The following is a 21,511-nucleotide window of genomic DNA, read 5'->3' on the forward strand; positions in this document are numbered from 1 at the left end:
CCTCTCTCTGCATGAGGCACAGCCGTGCAAATGGGCTTACAATAAGCTAACACCCTTGAGCTGTTAAGTTTTTCTCTCTTCTCGCCGCCTGTTTGCCAAATGATGTGTTGATATTCAAAGGAAATTAAAATGTTATCTCTAGAGATTGAGGAGAGTGTCTGTGACACGGTCTTCGCCAGAGTTCTCAAACATTGTGGGAGTCCTCAGAGTCTAGAAAGAGCAGCTACTGTACAATTTGCGGGACTAAAATGTTGTGCTTTAGCCTCTTTCCAGTCTTCATTAATTTATACCAATTAATTAATTAATTAATCCAATGACATTTTGTTAATTTATGGCAGTATATAACTTATACATAGTGGAGAAATAGATTTTTTAGTATGAGTAACCCTCCATCGTGGAGTCATATTTTCGAAGGCAAGCTGATCTGGATTTGTTATGTTTTTGGCGAATGATGATTAAAGGGATATTTAGCCCATTGACAACAACTAAATTTGTTTACGTTTTCAGTACATGGATATTGTCTGTACAAGAGATTATAAACTGTTCAATCTCTTGTTCTGTAGCAGCGAAAAAAGTTGGTTGTTTGGATCACAAAATTCCCTGAGGACGATGAGTCTTAGCGGGACGCGGGATTCAAGTGTCACGCGATTGGTTGTTCTCACGTGCTGTTAATTAGCTAAGCGTGTCCACTTGTATGCGCCAACAAGATAATGTCTTCCAAAAGTAACAGAAAACAATTATAGCCACATAAACTGAAAAATCTTCAAGTACATCTCAATTCAATTTTGTCGATATGGCAACTATTTTTAAACGCAGTGGTACAGCCGTTACTGCAGCAGTTTTCGCTTTTATAGCGTTTGTGATGATCGTAGCCGCGTTGCTTTCTGAATATTGGGTTATGGCGGATCTGGAACGTCGAGTCAGAAATTCAACGCAGACAGGAGGGTCTAAACACTTCGGAATGTTCAAAGGTGTGAGCAAGCAGGATTTTGGACTCGGCGCTAGAGAAAGAGACTTTGAAGGTAGAACTGAATTTTTGAAAGAAAGTAATATTTTTTAAATCGAAAGCTGTTTATAACCATGTAGAAATTGCATCGCTTTAAAATGTCTAGGGTACAACTCAAACTTAACTCATTTTTAGAACAAATTTAATCGAAATATCTATGAGGCGATGTAATTCATCCAGAAACGATTGTGTAAAGTTTCTTACGCACTGGCAGAAAAGAGGATAAAATTAGCATTTTTGGTCGAGAGTTCACAGAATCTACCCGCTGTTAATGTAACAAAGTACGTATTAAATTTCGTTGCTAGGTAAATTTTTTCCCTAAAAACTTTGAGTACCAGGCCTTTGTATCTTCGAAAACTTATGTCTATTCATGTAAGAACCTATGTCCACAAAGTTTTATAAAATAATTTCTTTCATCACTAAAACGTTTTGCTCCAAAAAAAAAATATATGTATTTCTTTGAGAAAGTCTTGAAATAATATGTATTACTTAAATTATCCACCACCGTAATATTGTGCAAAATAAGACGAAAAAGAAGAGGTAAGCTCAATAAAAATGTAAACTTTGGTTCCAAAATCAAATTTATTGTCGATGTGAAAGATGTCTGTATTGTTTGTCTCAAATGGAGACCAAGCAAGTCAGGTTTTGAAGATAATTTTGACTACTGAGTATAGGGACTTAAAGCCACCTGCCTAAAAACAAACCGATTCTCAGAATACTTAAAGATTTTGACTAAAAATCTCCAAACATGTTGTGCAATATCTGGGAAAAAAGCTCTTGGCTTTTTTTAACTTTCAATATATTCAGATTCCAGATAATTTTCCATCATGATAGCATTTAGTGTTACGGCCTTGGTCAATATATTGTCCCACTTTTAAAATCAGAGACAAATATTGGATATGTTTTTATAATTCTCTCTTGTAATTGTAAAGTTAAATAAAACATTCAAACCTGCACCTGCAAGGCAATTGAAAATTTTTCAAGAGGGAAGAAGTGTTGAAAGCCAAACATGAGGGTTTATATTTAGATTAAAATGAGGTGATAAGTACAAATTAAATGAATCTGTGTGGGGAAGTGTGAAGATTATTATTGAGTTTTCTTGAATGATTCAATGGGCATAGCTAAGGAGATCCCTCAGTGTACATAATCCCCTGTTTGTCAAGGGAAAGTGATAAGTTTAAGTATTCTCATTACCTGTTTGCTTGGTAATGGATGGATAGTGTAAGGAGATGATACATGTTAATCACATCTTGGAGTTAAAGGGTTAATTTTGAAGTTTTTGATGAGTTATTTGTTAATCCTAAGCTTTACAGCACAATAAGAATGTGATCTTCCTATGTCTTGTTTCAGTCAAAGATGAGTTTGAAGGTGTTGCTAATGATAACGTCATGTGGGCAACAGTGGGCTTCTGTGTTCTCAGTTTACTTGTCATCTGCATAGTGATTGGACTTTCATGTTATAATGAGTTCACCAAGCCAGACCTAACCATCTGTGGTACTATTGGGATATATATTTGTTGTGGAATTGCATGTAAGTATATCTTAGTTGGAGCTTTTTCAACTGAGCATCATCAAATCCAAAGTAAATATAGTTGCCAACCAGGAAAAAAGGCAAATTTATGCATATCAGGCTGTGGGTGACCATGTTGTTGTAACTTTTACTTTTAACTGGCATCTGGTTGGTTAAACAACACATATTTTTTAGGGATACATAATTTGTTAATGAAAAATATATTGTAAATACTAAAATATCATAAAAAACATTAGGCTTTGTTTGTCGAAATTATAATGTATAATGGCCAACTCAAAGAAAACATACAAGAATTCTCCACACCGTTGAAAAAAGTGCCAAATAATGTGCACTATAAAAGCACAAGATAGGGTCAGAAAAAGATATTGTTGTGAATACAAAATAAACAGAAAATGGCATAAACTGCTCCTGTTTTATAGTCAGTTGTGATGTTTCGAAAGGGTTTTGAATTACATTTATTTAGGCGATAACTTACAAGACATTACTCCCACTCAAAGATCAGAAAATAACCCACTCACATTTACACAATGTAAGTATGACTGGAATATATTTCTTCTTTTTCTCAGTTCTCTTTGTAATGATATCCACCTGCCTATTTGCTGCATTGTTTGAACTTCAACTGAAGAAAAATGTTCTACGGCCTCAAGATCGAAGACGTGGGTTCTCTTCCACGGACAAAGCTCAGCTGGGATATTCTTTCTGGATTTTATTGGGTGCTGCTGGTGTTATACTCATTTGTCCAATAATTATTTTGATTAGAAAAGTTCACTGCACATATTGCTTTAAAGCAAAAAAGCATGAAATAAGCACTGTAGATGGAGTAATGCTGTATTAGTTTTGTGCTCAAAGCATTGATCTGTAAGTTAAGCTTTAAATTTATAGGAGAGGCCAATGTACAAAAAACTAGCTCACATTTTGTTTAGTTTTCATTTAACCTGTGCCAATCATTCAGAGATTCTTAAAATCTGACCCCAACTACAGCAAATGTAAAAACATCTCCACATTAATGTTCATACAACTACATGAAGACGGCAAAGTTTCAGTTTGAAGAGTGGGGTTAATCTTGTCCTAAGTTAGTTATATCATTATTTATTTTAAATTTATTTATTACATACATGTAAGAGTTTTATACAATTAGTAATTAATATAGTTGAGTTTACAGCCAGACAACCAAATGAACAGACAGGCAGGCAGGTAACTTCCAATGATACAAGATGTAATCTAGCCTGGATTTCAAAGATTTTTTGTTTAATGGGATTGTATTCTTTATTAAGAGATAATAAGCAAATCAGCAGATTATGTTGAATGATGAAATAATCAATAGCAATTGCATTATTTAAAATAAATAAATAAATTAATATTTTATTTATGTTATGTTCAAGATAAAAAGTTTGGATACTTAGGGTATTTTCCTAGGAAATTAGCTATTTCACCTTAAATAAAGCTTGTAAGAAAAATAATGCACTGCATTATGCACGGGGGTGGCAATAGGGGTAATTTCTACTTTCATTGAGGGATTTTTACATTAAAAAGGAAAGCCAGTAAAATAAAGACATTCCTTGAGTGAGTCAGTTTTAATTTTCTTAAAGATGTACTGAACATCAAGATCTTTAATCAACCTTCAAGGTGGTAAACGTTTGGTAAAAAGAACATTCTGCTTGATTGATATGTTATTTCTTTATGCATGAAACTTGCAAAAATGTGATGCTTTAAAGCATTGGTACTGAAGTTTTCTCCCAGTTGGAGCACCTTCTTCTGTCACAAAACTAAGCTGAGATGAAAATAATAGTAGTGAAATATAAGAAGGTTGGGAATGAAATTTACAAAACCTGTAACTAAATGATCAGTCAGGAAGAAATAGGTATTACTGATGAATACTTGCTCAATATGCCAAAACAATTAGGATTTTTGATAAACATTTGGCAAACAATTCAAACCAAAATGTCCTTACAGCAGGAAGAATTGAAGTGCTAATTAGAGCACTTTTTGATTGAATGTTGTATAGTTTAACCTTGATTATCTGGACCTCAATTATCCTGACTTCAATTATTTGGACTTTTACTCTGATCCAGTCTTTTTTTTTTTTTTTTTTTTTTTCATGAATAGCATTGAGCTTTGATCTTCACATCTTTAAGAGGTAAAAAAAAATTAAGAAATTATGTTTAAAGTCAGGAAAAGTGCATTGAAAACAGTGCATTAGCTCCTCCGTTTTCAAAAGATTGAGCACTTGGAGAGTCATTGAAGCAGACTTTTAGAATTACAAATTTGTTATCTTTATTTCTTTTGTTTACATTATTGCATCATTAATATTCATATTTTCGGTTATGTGAACTCTCAAATATCCGGACTATTTAAGTCCCAACGAGTCCCGATAATCAAGGTTTAACTGTAGAACCAAAACCAAAGCAATCACAACAGCCAATCAGAACAAAGGAGAAATACCCAAAAAAAGCCAATGAGACCTTGATGTAGAACTGCCTTGAGTACAGGAAATGCCAGCAACCTAATCTAAATTGGTTTTAGTTTTGCATCTGATTGGTTGAGAGAAAGACACAACATTTCTGGATGAATCACAGAGCAATCAAAACAAAGTAATCCCAGATTACTTTTAACACTCCACTGAAAATTTCTCTATGCTGTAAAATCTTTCATTCTAGAATGGTTTATCTCCTAACCCAAACAAATCATTACAATAAGTAACAAACTACCAAAGACTTTTGTCACATGCTGATCTTAATCATTAACTTAATCATGCATTAACACCTCTCAAACACCTTGTATAAGTAACAAACTACCAAAGACTTTTGTCACATGCTGATCTTAATCAATAACTTAATAAAGCATCAACACCTCTCAAACACCTTGTATAAGTCTGGCAAATTGGCTATTTGAAGCAGAGTTCCATCCTCTGAAAAACGAGAGGGAGGCATAAGACCGGTACGAAAAGCAGGAAACAACACATGTTCCACAGTCCACTGCCATGAATGACATGAGGATGATGGTTTTGCCATGGCAGCATCACTTCCCTCATCATCATCATCATCTTCACATATGTTGTTGTCAGTCTGAAAAGGGTCTGGTTTAAATGCATAGAATCTGCTACACTCCTGCGCAAAGCTTCGAAAACAGGGCTCTTCACTGTCCCAGTCCACCTAAAAAGAATGGGATTGTGCAGAAAGGGTGAATTTATATGAATATATTTAGATGTTGGAGTTTCTACGCAAGTAAATGCCTAAAAAAAAAAAGAAAAACGCATTGTATGTAGATGGGCAAATTAAAGTGAGAGCTCTATTTTGGAGTTGAAAACTTGACATTTTTTTTTTAGGGAGAAGTGAGTTGGTTTTTAAACCATTCAAAAGATAAATTTCCCACAGTGATGCATAATCCATGTTTTCATGCTTGATGGGGCCAAAGTAAAATGTCTGAAGGGACCAGTTTTTTTTTTCATATGTAAGGTTGAAAATAACTAAATCAAAAGATTATAATTTATTCTGTTGCTTACCTCTTTAGCCAGACGAAGAACAAACATGGGAAGTCCATTCAAATTTGGCACATAACCATCCAACAGAACAGGCAATGTCAACAAATTACCCTCACTGTCTATTTCCAAAGAAAAATAGTCCAACAACATGGTTCTCTTCTCCTTCAGTAAGTTAACAATGTTGGTTGCTAGCTCATCTTTGGGGCCATCTTTCTCAGTCCAACCACTCTCCTCGAAATCTAAAGCCAAAAGTGCAAGATCAAGCACTGGCGCTGGCTCTGACAGACGTAGAAAATCAAAGTTGCCAAATTTAAAGAGGATTATTTGGTAAAAAAGTTCCTTGCTGAGGGTTGTGATGTTGGCAAGGTACAGTTTTGTACTGTGTTGAACAAGAGCCAGTGACTTGTTGATGCAGCCAACAAATTTGTGGTCCTCAAAAAGCTCCTTCATTCCCTTGTGTTCAGACTGATCAATAATTTTCCGCAAATTCAGAACACTGATCAGGTTAATTTCTCGGTAATTTCCTGAACTGCTCATACTTCTTGCGTTTCCAGAGCCTTCTTCCAATCTTGGCTTTTTTGAGCCTGAAAGTAAAACATGACGCAATACTGGACTGATTTGTGGGGCTTCCAGCAGTGCTTTCAATAAGACCTGGCACCCGCTGGAGCTCCGGCGGCTATTCTGTTGCGAGTTGCTGGGTATATTTCACCGCGCTCAAGTCGCAGTCGCCGTGCTAAGTCGCAATCAAGTCGCTCTCTGGCGGGTGTTGTACCGAGGTAGCCACCTATTTCAAATCTTATTGAAAGCACTGCTTCCAGAGTGCACAGGCATGCATGTTTCTGTGGTAAAAGGTAACTTGGACTACTGCTACCTCTCATAAATGGAATGTTCTCATTTTAGGCAGGAACCAATAAAATTTACTGCCTGTAGGGAATGCACCTCTTAGTTATGGTATCCAGTCAAGTCGCCAACAGTTCAACTAACCAACGCCAACTTGCTGACACATAAAATCGAGTAGAGACATCTGTGAGTTGGTCCTCCATCCATCACGTCTGAAGCTGTTATAGCAATTGGCGATGTTTATCTTGCTTTTATCATAGAAGGGGCAAAATTACTGAATTGTGATTGGTCAAGACAGAGGGCATTTTTTCTTAATTTTTGTAATTGCCCCGGACAAAATTATCTGAAAATGATTGGCTTAAAATTGCTTAGCAACGGCTGCCAAGGTAAAGAAATTTCTGTTTGTTTTGTAACAATGGCATCCTGTTTTGCGCGAAATCAGAAAGAAAACATTTTGCCCCTTATATTATAAACAAGTAATCACATGGTTCCTTGTAAAATTAAGGATTAATATCACTTGTGTTTTCAGAAGTTGCAGAAATTGCCCTCGGCGACTCGGGCAATTTCAGCAACTTCCGAAAACACGTGATATATTAATCCTTAATTTTACTTGGCCCCATGTGATTACCTATACTAATCACCTTGAGATCCTTATAAACTTTGTTGGGAATAAAAAGAATTGCTTCTTACTAAAGATCTTGTCTAAAGAGCCAAGTGTTCAGATACAATGAACTTCATATATTTCATTGTATCTGATTTATCACTTTCACGGGTTTATTACAAATCAACTTAACCGCCTGCTCCCAGTTGGCTTGTAAGCTCAATCGGTAGAGCGCTGCACTAGTATCGCAGAGGTCAGTGGTTCGAATCCTGTACAGGCCTGATTTTTTTCGGTTTGATTTTCGCTATTTCTTAAATAGTGCTATCTACTGCGAGGATCGTGCATCATACGAGCCAAGTGTTCTTCAAAAAATCTGACCGATTGACATGATGAGTCTTTACTGTGTTGTTGTCACACAATAACTCGTTCACATCTGAAGCTGTTATAGTCATTGGTGATATTTACCTTTCTTTGTTTGCCATGAGATCCTTATAAACTTTGTTGGAAAAAGAATTGCTTTTTTACTAAAGATTATTTACTTTTCTACATGTTTGACTTCTAATAAGTTGTACTAGGTTGAAGACCAACTTGTCGATGTCTCTACTCGATTTTATACGTCAGTGAGTTGGCACTGGCAAGTTGAACCGTCAGTGACTTGACTGTAATTCTTAGGTGCTGCTTGGAATTCTTGAAAATTTAACAGGTTGCTCTACTGGTTTGAAATTTCTTTGTTGTGCCCAAAATAAGAGGGGGGGGGGGGGGGGACTGATCACAGCTGTCAAAATGTAGGTCTCCACTGCTGACAACAGTCCTTACCAGGACTTCTCTCACTCGGACAATATTATGATCTAGGTTGACTTGGAGATAAACTTCACGCATTAACCCTTTACACTCTGACATCAGTATGTTTATTCTCCATACTGTTCTGTATGACTTTCCCATGGTGTTGACAAAGAGAATTTATTAAACAATCAATAGCTTCTTTAGCAGCTGATCACTTCCTTTATTCTTGTGTCTATAAAGGTGTGATTTCGGGAGTCATATTGTGAGGAGAAATCAACTGCTTGTTACTCCTAGGGGCTAAAGGGTTGGCAGTTTTGTAAAATGTCTCAGAAACTGAATGAATACCTGCAAGCTGCTCAGAGAAGTCCTCATCAAATGATTTGGAAGTAGAGCTTTCCTCATCAAGGTTTATAATAGTTGAAGATGGATTCTGGTTCATAGCAGCAGCTTTGTGTTTAATAGTACCACTGGAGAGCTGAGATTTGCTTGAAAATATAAGGCACACCTAATATCAGAAACTTCTACTGAATCGGTTGTCTGGTACAAAGAAAATTTACAAGCAATTGAATTTTATCTCTAATTTTCACACCGTAGGAGGAGTTATACTTGACTACCCACGCTAATGTTTGAGTGTGATATTAATTTTTGGTGAAGGGTTTAAATTCTGTGGTAAACCCTTTAAATCTCTGGTATTTGCATAAAGCACCACTCATTTTACATGTATTCTCTCTATGCATCAAACATCTATATGAAGAAGTGGCTGCCTATATTCATAGAATGGCTCAGTGAGACAGTGCACACCTTTAAATCTCCTAAGATCTAACTGTTTATTCTCCCTTCTGGCTGCTACACATTTCCTTGTAAATTTGTAATAAGAGTTTGGTGTTATATCAAGACAACAACTTCTACCCGAGAAGTTTGAGTATTCTCATTACCCTTTTGCTGGATAATGTATGGATATTATTGAGATAAGTTTCATGTTAATTAGAGAGTTAAAGGGTTTATAAATGAAATAGGAAAAGTTGTTAGACAAGGAAAAGGTCATTCAACATTTCACATTGTTACAGAGCTTCAGTGACAGTCACCCTACTTTCATCATGCTATAGTGTCAGACATTTCTTGTAAAGTATACACAAGCTGCTGAAACTAACAGTTAACCATCTACAACTGTACACACCTGTTAGATTCATTTGATTTGACAGGACGATCTTTAGGAGGCAGGAATGCATGCAGAGTCTGTTCTCTGCTATCAGTTCTCACCATCTGATGAGCATAAACTTTTGCCCCATTTGATTTTTCTCCCTCAACAGATGTAACTAGAAACAAACATGCCAAAATCAATAACAGTTTTAAAAAATCTAAAATAAGATGAAATAACTTCTAAAATTCTTTACTCTATCAGTAAATTTCCTCAGCTATACAACATATAATAATCAAAGCAGCTAGATAGTGGTTTGATACAGTGAGCTGGCAATCATTTCTGCAGGTTTGTGCAACATTTCCTGGCATAATACTCTTACAACCAAGGATAAAGTGCACACTTTTTTTTTAGTAGAAAATGGTAGAGCATTCATTCAGTACTAATTTATGCTATAGTTGATATAATTTTTATTTCAGGCACTAAACACTGAGCAATAAATATGTTTTACCACTGCCAAACACATATCACAACACTGGCAACTTTCGGTACAAATTTAATTACCAAAAATATTTCCATTTGTCATGGAAACCAATTCAGTCTCAGCATGGAATGCTGTCCAGAAGCATACCCACAGTGTTGTATGGAGATGGTAATGACAGGGGGAGGGGGGGAGGGGAATCCTGATGTCATTTAACTCACAAATTTTAGAAAAATTAAGGTATCTTACTTTACCTTTCTGTAAAATACACACATCATATTAATTTTGGACCTAATCATGCATTATTTGTGCACCCTTTGCTACTCTTTCCAGGTTTTTTTAAGCCAGCCTTGACAAATATTAGTTGTCAAAGGTTAAATTTTGTTTTAGATCAAGACAGGTATTTCACTGCTTTGTTTGCTGAGTAATCAAAGCAGCTGGTACTTTAGGTAGTACCTAATGACAACACTTTTGGAGATACCTGTCCCCATCTCTTTCATATGGATGTTCACCCTGACAACCTCCCCTTACTTGGGTTTACAGTTAAACCAACCTGCAGATGTGTCTGTCACAGGGATACCAGGAAGAAGAGTTTGAGTGAAGTATGTCCTTGATGAATTAGCCCCCAGTAACTTCTCTTCAAATGTTTGTTGTATTGCTTCAATGATGGAGTCTTCATGCAAGAAATGTACTTCATGTTTGGTGGGATGAACATTAACATCAACATTACTGGGTGAGATTTCCAGAGATAGATACACAAATGGATGACTGTTCTTAGGAAGATAAGCTTCATACAATGATTCTATGGCTTTTCTCATTGCTGAGGAATCAACAAGGCGATGATTAATAAACAACAGGAACTGCAGCTTCTTGACAGAATAATTTGCGTTGGAAATGTAACCGTGCATTTTAAAAGCATATCTTTGGTTTTCACAGTTCACTTCTAATAGCTCTCTCGCAACCGTTGTTCCGTAAATTGTACGAATGTTGTCCAAAATTGACGCACCAGTAGCAGTTCTCACAACTGCCATGTTCTCTCCCTGTTTCTTCAAAGTGAATGCGACTCCGGAATTGTGTATGGCATACTTGCTGACCACCTCAGCGATCTTCGCGAATTCTTCACCGGGGCTTTTCAACGCCTTTCTTCGCGTTGACACGTTGTAAAATAAGTCCTCTACAGTGATCTGGGTGCCTTTGTTGCCAGCACATGGCTTAGGATCTGTAGACATACCGGGTCGTGCTGGCACAAGTTTCCCATCTGAATAAGACGCTTTGTAAGCGCAGCTGGATTGTGCAGTTCTTGTGGTGATAGTAACGTGAGCTACGTGGCTTATACTCGCTAACGCTTCCCCCCGAAACCCATAGGTTGCGATAGAGCTGAGATCTTCAAATTTCGTTAGCTTGCTCGTAGTGAAACGTTCACAGACGATACCCATATCGTCTTTCCTGATTCCACATCCGTTGTCTTGTATCTGAAGAAGTTTTAAGCCTCCAGACTTTACCGTCACCGTTATAGATGAAGACTTTGCATCTAGTGAGTTCTCTATCATTTCTTTCAGTGCATTTGCAGGTCTTTGAATTACTTCCCCAGCTGCAATGCGGTTAACAACAGCTTTGTCAAGCTTCTTTATAGTTGGAATGGCCGCCATCTTGAAACCACTGACTAATTTTCCCGCGCTAAAATTGTACGAACATTCAAGGTACCTCGTCAGCGGTTTTGTTATTTTTCATGCAAGATTAACGGAATTTCACGGAATACGTATCAACATGGCGGCCATGAAGGTGTTGTGTTTTACAGGCCGGGCTTCGTTGACACGGAGTTTTCAGGTAGTATTCAGTTCCGAAAAATATTTTATCTTTATTTTTAATAGACGAAAGGCAATTTTACGTTAAGATCACAGTTTTAATTTGCACGATTGTAAAAATGGCATGTCTGAAATCTGCTGAAATGTACAGCATCATAGCTGGGAAAATATCAAACATCAAAGATTTCTTGGCGAGATCACACCGCCATCTGTTAGGTGTTTTCCCTATAAAGCTATAGAGTCTTCAAATGATATTTCTCTTTTGACTTAAGTGGAAAATGGGTCGAAAGAATAAACTTTTCACTCAAGTTCTGTATCTTGTTAATATTGCACTCTTGACACTTTGCCACTCAAGATTTCATTAGTGTTTCTCCTTACTGTTTGCCGCACAATTTTCATGCTGTTAGTTTGGAGAATTTTTTATTGGATCAGCTAATAATCTCCCAGTTGATATTTTTCTTCATTCTTATCACTCTGCTTAATATTACTGTATACATAATAATAACTCTTAAGGAGAAATTCTGTCTTGATCACTCTTGGGAGTTTAAGTGCCTGGAGAACAGCAATCCACTTCACTCATTGGATTGCTTATCCAAGATGTACTTTATTGATAAAGGCAGATGTTTTTCTCTGTTATGTTCATTTATTGAGGTGGTTCCTAATTAGTTAACGAAGTAATTTAGCTCACCCTGGTTACACCAATATCATTTGAAGAAGGTTTGTATCCCTCAATTTTTCTAATCATAGTAATATTACAATTACCTCATTTTGTTAATGAATATCAATAATATTTTACCATTGGGAACCAACCATAACCTGTGTGAAATGGATCAATCAGTCCTGGTTTTAGGGTGTTGGGGATTATAAAACATTGTTAAGTGGAAAAACACTTGCTTGTTTGCACAAATTGCCAAGCTTGCTCCAAGTTTTTTTGGAATAAAATGTACTAAAAAAGTGGTGAGTGCCAGGATAGTTTTCTGTAATTTACGTGGAAATCAGTGGTAGTTTGTATTGTTTGGTTGAACCTTTGACCCCTAAGAGTGACCAGGATCTAATTTCTCCTTACAATATCACCCCTAAATCACAAATTAAGGTCGGGAGAATAAAGGAAATGATCACCAACTAAAGAAGCTCTTGATTGTTCAACAAATTCTCCTTGTCAGTACCCTAGGGAATGTATAGGGAACAGAATGGAGAAGATGCATTTTGATGTCAGGCATAAAGGTTGACAGTGAGAAGGAAGGAGACTTCTTAATATTCCTACTTTGTGAGTGAAATGACATTAACACTTTGTGCCCCTGTACAAGAAGGATTGAGTTCCAGGGTTCTGGGAAAATCATAAAGCAAATGGAGAAATAACTCCCATTTTTAATTTTGAGTGTGAGTATACTTTTGTGTAATGTTGAAGTTTGTTTTTCATCAGCTTCTTCCAGCTGCCTGGTGTAAGACAAGATTATTTAGCAGTGTATCAGAGCCACTCACAGAAGCTCAAGGCCGATACACGGTGACACTCATCCCAGGGGATGGAGTTGGACCCGAACTTGTATACAGTGTTAAAAGAATCTTCAGGTAATATTCCACAGGGAAATACTTAAGTTTGAAATACTCCAGAAAATACTCCAATTTTAAGTAAGCACAAGGTCATTTGTCTTGGTCGATAAGAACATGAAAAACATAGCTTTTATTTAGCCATCTTGACTGATCAAGCTCTGTCACTAAAGAATATATTATATCAATGGCAAAATAATCACACTGAAGAATTGCCAGATTAATCCATGAAACCTTGACTACTGAAAGATGTATTTGTTACTCTGTATTACCAACACTCTAGTCAAACTTTTTTTTCACATAACAATAACAAAAAGAATTTAAACCAGTATTTAAACCAGTTACAAGCCTTTTTTCAGTGGGAATGCAGTGGAAAATCCTGATCCATCTTCCCTGCTTGAGTAACCAGTTAAAATTCAGGATTCACTTCACTGTCCCATTCCCATGGATCCAGCCCCATGCTAAACAAAGTTTATCTAGTGGGTTATTTTCACTGTTAAGTCTGTGTGATGTAATTCAAGTAAAAGCTAGAATTAACATGATTATGCTTTACATTTTTGATTAAAGTTAAAATTGGGGTGAAGATAATATTGTTAAATTGTTTAACTCAGGCCATACTTCTTTGACCTTACATTCTACCTTTCTTTAGTGCTGCTGGAACCCCTGTGGACTGGGATGAAATTCCAGTGAGGTAAGTCATAAATCACAAAAGTCATAAGTCACAAAACTTTACCGTAGGCTATTTTTCTTAATACTATCTTGCTAGTGAAAGGAAGATATCTATGACATGTCATCATTCAGATGTATGTCCCATAAAATATGATTAACCCTTTTACTCCCACGATCTGATTGATAATTCTTCCCTCTAAATGCTACATATTTCCTTGTAAGTTGGTAATGAGAATTTGGTGTTAGATCAATAGAAAAACCTATACCTGATAAGTTTGGGTATTCTCATTACCTGTTTACAGGATAATGTGTGGATATTATATGGTGAGGCTACATGTTAATACATACATACATACATTTTATTGAACACATCCCCGTCTGGGGCTTTTCAGTGAACAATTACATAATTTACATACTTGGTACTATACATGCAAAACTAATAACACGTTATATACAATATAAATTACTTATAACTTTAAAAATAGAAAGCTTATTTAAATAAAAAGTCATTCAGGTGATACCTTTTCAAAGCTCTCTTAAAAGAAGCTGGTTTTTCATATAGTTTCAATCTTGGGTTAAGTTTGTTCCAGATGGCTACACTTCTTTAATAAAAGATCCTCTGACCTGTTGTAGTTTTAAAAGGGGAATGTTAAGTCGTTGAAAGTTCCTCGTTATACGCCATGATACGCTGCCTCTTGTTACAAGCTCGGATGTCAAATATTCAGGCGCTTGGCACGTTATACATTTAAATGATAAGGTAGCATCATGATAGTACAGGTTTGTTTTTACCGATAGCCAGCATAGATTCTTTAATGTGGAAGAAATATGATCATACTTCTGGTCGACCGGACTTTGGTTGAGTTGTCTATTTTTGAGACTTGACAAGGTCATAACACTGTGTTGTGTTATTGGGGAAAACACTCTTCTTTCATGGTGCCTCCACCCAAGAGTATTCACAGTAAACGGGATGGGTCACTTGGCTTGATCACAGCCTTATTTCATGCTATAATTATATACAGTTCATTTTATTAAGGATTTTTACTGTTATAATTATTTTGTTTCAGTGATATGAGTTATGGTAGCAGATACACATTAGATGACGTTGTTCAGTCGATGAAGAAAACTGGAGTGGGGTTAAAAGGTAGGAGTAGGAGTAGACAATCACAAGTAACTCACACTACTAACTCAATTTTTCCTTCAGATTTTGCTTGACTTTGCCATATTGGTGACTTTTGGTTTGCTATCTATGCCTCTCCTGAATACATGTTGGTTCCCAGAGCTGTAGAGATCAATTAAATCAATTTTTTTTTTGCTGAGTGCAGTTAGGGCTCGGCAAAATATTAGGAAGTTTACTCAACAGTGCTTATCCTTTCTGTTGTTTGTTCATGATTTCTTTTGACTCTATGTCAAGTGGCTTCAGCAAGTATATCATGTGATTATACAGTACATTAAACTGATTTGTTTGGCAAAGCCTCGTGAACTACATTGTCTAAAAGTTTCCTTTTTTTGTTTTTTTTGTTTCCTAATTCACTGAAAAAAAAATCCCTAAAATAGTCAACAGCTGTACAATGGTCTGCCATCCCAGTAGAAGTAAACAGTTGAAAATGATTGCAAAAGTAATATCAATGTCATCAAAATGGTTAATTGTTCAAGTTTATGAGTATTATTTAGTTCTTATTAACCGAGCGGGAGGTCTGTATGGGAGAATCTCGACTGAGGTTGCCAGTACAGACCGAACGCAGTGAGGTCTGTACCACCGACCGAGGTCAAGATTCTCCCATACAGACCAACCTAGCTCAGTTAATAAGATGCTTATTATATGGCTGTGTCTTATATGCCAATCTTTTATATTCTTTGCACCATTTTTTTCTAGACCAGTCTAGATACCGGTCTAGATGACAAAATCTAGACCGCTTTCAATATTGATTTCAGCTGATCAAATTCGTGAATTTGCTAGTTCCCAGTCCTTGTGAGACACAGCCATATAATAATGATAATTATTATGTTTTTAGTTTGAGTTGATTTGGCTGTTGTTTCTTTAGGAGCACTAACCACACCATCAAGTATCTCCAGTCAAGATCACTTGTCTCTAAATCAAAAAATGAAGTAAGTTACTGACAGAGTTATTGTCATCAAGTTTTTTGCTCTTTCTTGTGGGTCAGAACAAGTGATATGTCTACACTCTACATCTGATTAAAAAATATTGCAGTCATTGCATGATGGAAGGTATTTTTCCTTGCAATAGAATCATTCATTGGGAGTTGCTAAGACTTGGTCATTGTCAGCAGGGCTATCACTATCTTTTGAGGCAGGTATAGCATAGAAATGACCACTGTCTTGTAACATTTCCATGCCTTTTTGCAATCACTTATTACACAAGGGGAATTTGTCTATAGCAGGTGTTACTGTTACTGAAATAGCATTCACCTCATTGATTCAAGATAGAATGAAGTAATAAAAGGAAAGGAAAAAGCTCTGCCTGCCATAAACAAGTAACTTTTTCCTTCAGAAATTATGATTCACAGTCTGAATATTTTTTCCTTACAGAACAGAACTGGACTTGTTTGCAAATGTTGTTCATTGTAAAAGCCTCCCAGGATACAAAACCAGGTTAGTCCTTGACCAAATTATAACCTAAATATTATTTGTTATCATTTTTGATGTCTAGCTTTATTTACCATCATGATGACAGCTTTCCCAGTGGTACTGTCAGCATATTTATCTTTAATTCATACTGTCATTCTAGAAACCAATTTCATGTGTGGTTTTTGTTTCTAGGCACAATGATATAGATATGATCATCATCAGAGAACAAACAGAAGGAGAGTACACAAGTTTGGAGCATGAGGTCTGCATAGATGACATTACAATAAATAGTATTTTGCTCTTTTATCAGATGGAACAATAGATTCTATGTTACAAGGGGTCTGTAGGGTAATAGCTCACAGAAGATGTCAATGTGATAAGAACATCAGTGACACACTTGGGTGAACCTCACGTGCCTTTGTTCTTTCCACATTTTGACATGATCAGTAATCCATTACTGAACAGATGCACAGTAACATGGAATCTATTTATTGATTGTGTTCATGTAAAAATAATGGACATGCTATCACTCAAAATGTGAGTAACACTTAAAAAAAAAAAAAAAAAAAAGTTATGGTTATATTTTCTTGATTAAGGGAGCTGACTTAAATCTGGGAGCTGACTTAAATCTCAGGGGAAAAGTGGGGTGCTTATGGGAAGGAGGATGCTTCATCGTGGGGGGGGGGGGGATGCTTTGTTGAAGCTAAAAAGATCCTAAACAGAGTGGTACTAGAAACAGGTTTACCGTACCTTAGATCCCTACTATTTAAGAAAGTGACAGAGGGGAGTGGGGGGGGGGGGGGGGGGGAAGGGCTTATTCAGGGAAACACAATAAGTAGATAATATACCCAGCAGTCACATTTTGTTTATTAGCAATGAAGCAATGATAGATTGAAAATATTAATGAAACTTTGCAGCAATTATTTTTGTTTTTCCTGTGTTAAGTGGTGGTGTGTGTTTTACCCATTTTATTTTATAAGTTAATGTCCAAGATTTTGGGAATTTTTGAAAGGCTTCAATGAAACCACCCAAGCAAGCAGGCTGAAATATTATAATATTATTATAGTTGTTATCATGATTATTATTTTTGTTCATTGTAATTTTTATTTTTCCCATATTTTTTTATTGCAGAGTGTACCAGGAGTAGTTGAAATGATTAAGGTTATCACCAAAAAAAAATCTGAAAGAATTGCCAAGTTTGCTTTTGATTATGCAACAAAACACAAACGACAGAAGGTTACTGCTGTTCATAAGGCAAACATCATGTAAGTTATTGGTAGATCATAATTTGGATCTATCAACAAAGTTGAAATGGTAAATTGGCCACCATAACAATTACAAAAGCTGACGTTTCAAGCGTTGTTGATATATCCAAATTATTTCGTTACCTCCAGCGACGCAGCCCCAAACAGTTTCTTTAGAAACTATTAGCCTTTATTCTATTGGTAGATCAGTCTGGCACCACCACAGGATTACAATGAAACAAATAAACAAGTGACAAGCCACCGTAACAATTACAAAAGCTGATGTTTCGAGCGTTGTTGATATATCCAAATTATTACGTTACCGCCAGCGACGCAGCTATAAACAGTTTCTTTAGAAACTATCAGCTTTTATTCTATTGGTAGATCAGTCTGGCACCACCACAGGATTACAATGAAACAAATAAACAAGTGACAAGCACATGACTGTACTCTGTATTAACAGAGCTATATGTATAACAAAATGCCACCATGAATGCAGATTTTTGGTAATCAAAGTACTTGAATACTTACAAGAGAATCAAAACCCAAATCAATTGAAACATATTATGATGACTTTGATTGGGATCAATCTGTTCTTTGCATCGGACATCTGGTCATTTAATTTGCTATGTACCTTGAAACTTATTGTGATGAAATTGTAAATTTTAACGAAAAATTATACAGTATTTCCAGAAATCTTTAATATTGTTTTTCATTCAAAGCTTCTCCTTCAACCCTAATCTTTTTAAAAGATTTTTTAAAATTTCTTTTTAAGTCTTTTTTTTTTTCTTTTTGTCGTTGTTGTTGTTGTTACAACAGGAAGCAGGGCGATGGGTTATTTCTGAAAACTTGTGAAGAAGTTTCCAAACTCTACCCAAAGATCAAGTTTGAAGGGATGATAGTAGACAACACTTGCATGCAGGTATGCCAAACAAAACAAAAAATAAAGCCATTACCAATAGAGCCTTAGGGGTGGATCAAGGGATGAAATGACCTGTGGCTTTCTGATGTAATATCCAGTATTGTGCAAAAAAAAAAAAAAAAAAAAAAAGAAAAGCTGTTTTTTATTGGCAATATAATGCAAAAAATGGTAATTTGACACTGAAGTTTCAGGCATTAGCCCTTTTTTTGCCATAGTAGACATCATTTCCTAGTAAAAATCCTGGATCTGCCTGAGCCTCGAGATCACGGTGAAAACTCTCTGACGTCACACTGTGTTCAGGCCTTCAGTGTTGGGTAAGGGCTATTGCACCTTTTTTAATGAATGCTACAAATATCCCTAAATATTTGTTTCTGTAATTTAACCTTCAGCTTGTAGCCAAGCCAGGCCAGTTTGATGTGATGGTACTGCCAAACTTGTATGGCAGTATTGTGGACAATGTTGGGGCAGCATTGGTGGGTGGGGCAGGTGTTGTGCCTGGAAAAAGTCTTGGAAGTAACTTTGCCATTTTTGAGCCTGTGAGTATTTCTTGCAGTTAACTGCTCTTGCTTAAAATGTTTCCAAAAAAAAATGTCTTGAGGTCTAAAAAAAAACAAACTAAACCATGTTTTGTTAAAAATAAAATTATATCTTTATATCTGTTTCAATGTTTCAACAGATGATATCCCCAGATCTTGTGTAAGTTGTGTACTAGTTTTTTTCAATGCCCCAACTAAGCAAAGAAAATATGAGAAATGGTCAAAATTTCTGAATGCATTTTAAGGCTAACCATTAAATATGGGATTTAGTTTCCCTATGCTCCATTTTTGTTAGCTAATATTTAGCCATGGTTTGATGCTACTTTGGTTTAAAGATTTAATTAATGTAACCAGGAAAATTACAGTTCATTGACCCAATGTTTTGACATTCATTAAGTCTTTAAACCAGAGTAGCATCAAACCATGTCTGATTGTCCACCTGGTTGCTGTGTGAACTTTAATATATCTTAGTTTATATTTGTTGTAAACTGGTCAAACAGGTCAAACAGGAACAACACAGTGTATCACAGTCAAAAATACTGTACCAATACAACATTATAAATAGAGTGGTATGAAATCTTAATTGATATTTATAATTTACAGGGAGAAGAAAGGAAGTAATTATTTTATTTTCCACAAATATTTTTTGATAGGGAGCTCGTCATACTTATGCTGGAGTAGCAGGGAGAAATATTGCAAACCCCACTGCAATGATTTTAGCAAGCGTGGACATGCTGGATCACATGAAGTAGGTTTTTTTTTGTTCAACTGTTGGACTTTAAAAAATCTAGGAACAAAACAAGATATTATTTTTGCTTGCTGTAGTTCACCAATTCATTTGCAAGAAATCAGTTTCTGCAGGGAAGGGCCGTACTGAGAGAATATCAGCCCGAGGTCTTGACAGTACGGACCTCGCTGCGTTTGGTCCGTACAAAAAAGACCGAGGGCTGATATTCTTCCAGTATGGTCCAGAGCAAGCTTGGTTAATAAGAGATTTATTATACGACTGAAGTTCAAAGGGACACAAGTGCCCTATCATTCGGGACCATTCGGGACAGTGCCCGGTCCAATACTTAGAGAATATCGGACCGGCAGTAGAGCATTTTGATTGGTTGATTTTAGTTATTGGCCTTCTGACTTCTCGAGTCGTGTAATAAAGCACTATATTGAATGCAAAAAGGATCACCTCTTGTACAAGAGAATAACAGAAAATTATCTTCATTGTTGTGCTTTGCTGACAAGTCACTTCAGCCAAAATTGAATCGAAATTCAAACACAGAAATTGTTTTAATTAAACACTTGTCTCATGTCTCGTTTTTCAGTCTTAGATCCTATGCTAAAATGATCAATGATGCTTTAGAGAAGACAATTGCTGAAGGACAGGTATGATATACTTGGAAGACACACTAACACAACTTCAAAATCCGTCCAACATTTCACTTGCACAGAGCTGGTCTAGGAACATCACATGACAGGATATGCTCCAGTTAAAACTGGGAAATATCCAGTGTTACCATCCATCGAATATTTATGCTCCCATGCAACTAGTCTTAACTTGTCACAAGGTTAAATATTCCCCTGGGGAATATGCGAGGATACACACCAAATGATATTTCCCAGTTTTCCAACCTTATGTCTACAATGATGAACTTGTTTGTTTGAAATTTAATTTAAGATGCGAGAGCCACTGTTACAAAAGAGCTTAAAGATATTTCTTTTACTTTTAGTTGACAATGGACATGGGTGGCAGTGCAAGTACCTCAGACTTTGTTCAAGCCATCATTCATAATTTGTACTCTTAGGAAATGTTACAAAAGGATCAATGCTATTGCCGAAAAAAAGGATTCAATGATTTGTAAATTTTTGTTATAGTTGCAATAATTTGATGGAATTGCAATCTGGATTATTGCAGGACAATTGGGCAAAGTCACTCTGTACAAAATGTTCTTCGGAGCACCGAGTTATTATTTTTCATGAAAATACTAGTTGTCAGTTCATTTGGAGGCTTGCTGTATATATTTTTTGATTATAACAAACACACATTTCAAGATTTAAAAATAAAGAATGCAACAAAAATTTAAGTTAATGTGTGTTACCCATTTGATTCATTGGTTTGATTTTAAGATTAAAATTTGTGTGATCCAGAGTCACTAATATTATTTGGTTCAACCCAGACTGTAACTGGAAGGGAATGGTAGAGAAACACCAGGGGGTTCCAATTCAAATGAAAAGCAACATGGAAACGACTAACAAGGGACACATTCTCCAACCATAATTAAGAAAACTTTGATCATTCTCTGACCATGATGAAAACTTTGATGGGAAAAATTCTTAAAGATGC

At 36.0% G+C, this 21,511-nt stretch overlaps 3 protein-coding genes across 3 annotated transcripts; 2 read left to right on the forward strand and 1 right to left on the reverse strand.

Moving 5' to 3' along the window:
- Positions 1-669: 669 nt before the first annotated feature.
- LOC111338977 (clarin-3) lies at positions 670-4,103 on the forward strand. The gene is made up of 3 exons (XM_022945544.2): positions 670-1,022; positions 2,357-2,536; positions 3,103-4,103. Exons 1-3 carry the CDS (start codon positions 794-796, stop codon positions 3,369-3,371), a joined length of 678 nt encoding a protein of 225 aa, XP_022801279.2. The 5' UTR covers positions 670-793; the 3' UTR covers positions 3,372-4,103.
- On the reverse strand, positions 4,096-11,534 carry LOC111338975 (DNA mismatch repair protein Mlh1). Its single transcript, XM_088725323.1, has 5 exons — positions 10,414-11,534; positions 9,419-9,557; positions 8,587-8,726; positions 6,039-6,601; positions 4,096-5,688 (listed from the first exon to the last, which is right to left on the reverse strand). Exons 1-5 carry the CDS (start codon positions 11,507-11,509, stop codon positions 5,380-5,382), a joined length of 2,247 nt encoding a protein of 748 aa, XP_088581449.1. The 5' UTR covers positions 11,510-11,534; the 3' UTR covers positions 4,096-5,379.
- Positions 11,530-21,251, forward strand: LOC111338973 (isocitrate dehydrogenase [NAD] subunit beta, mitochondrial). The gene is made up of 13 exons (XM_022945541.2): positions 11,530-11,687; positions 13,089-13,234; positions 13,863-13,904; positions 14,947-15,023; positions 15,925-15,988; positions 16,430-16,492; positions 16,661-16,730; positions 17,600-17,733; positions 18,532-18,634; positions 19,024-19,170; positions 19,824-19,918; positions 20,493-20,553; positions 20,898-21,251. Exons 1-13 carry the CDS (start codon positions 11,628-11,630, stop codon positions 20,970-20,972), a joined length of 1,137 nt encoding a protein of 378 aa, XP_022801276.2. The 5' UTR covers positions 11,530-11,627; the 3' UTR covers positions 20,973-21,251.
- The last annotated feature ends 260 nt before the right edge of the window (positions 21,252-21,511 follow it).

The sequence above is a fragment of the Stylophora pistillata genome, chromosome 1 (assembly GCF_964205215.1).
Source record: "Stylophora pistillata chromosome 1, jaStyPist1.2, whole genome shotgun sequence".
Lineage (NCBI taxonomy): Eukaryota > Metazoa > Cnidaria > Anthozoa > Scleractinia > Pocilloporidae > Stylophora > Stylophora pistillata.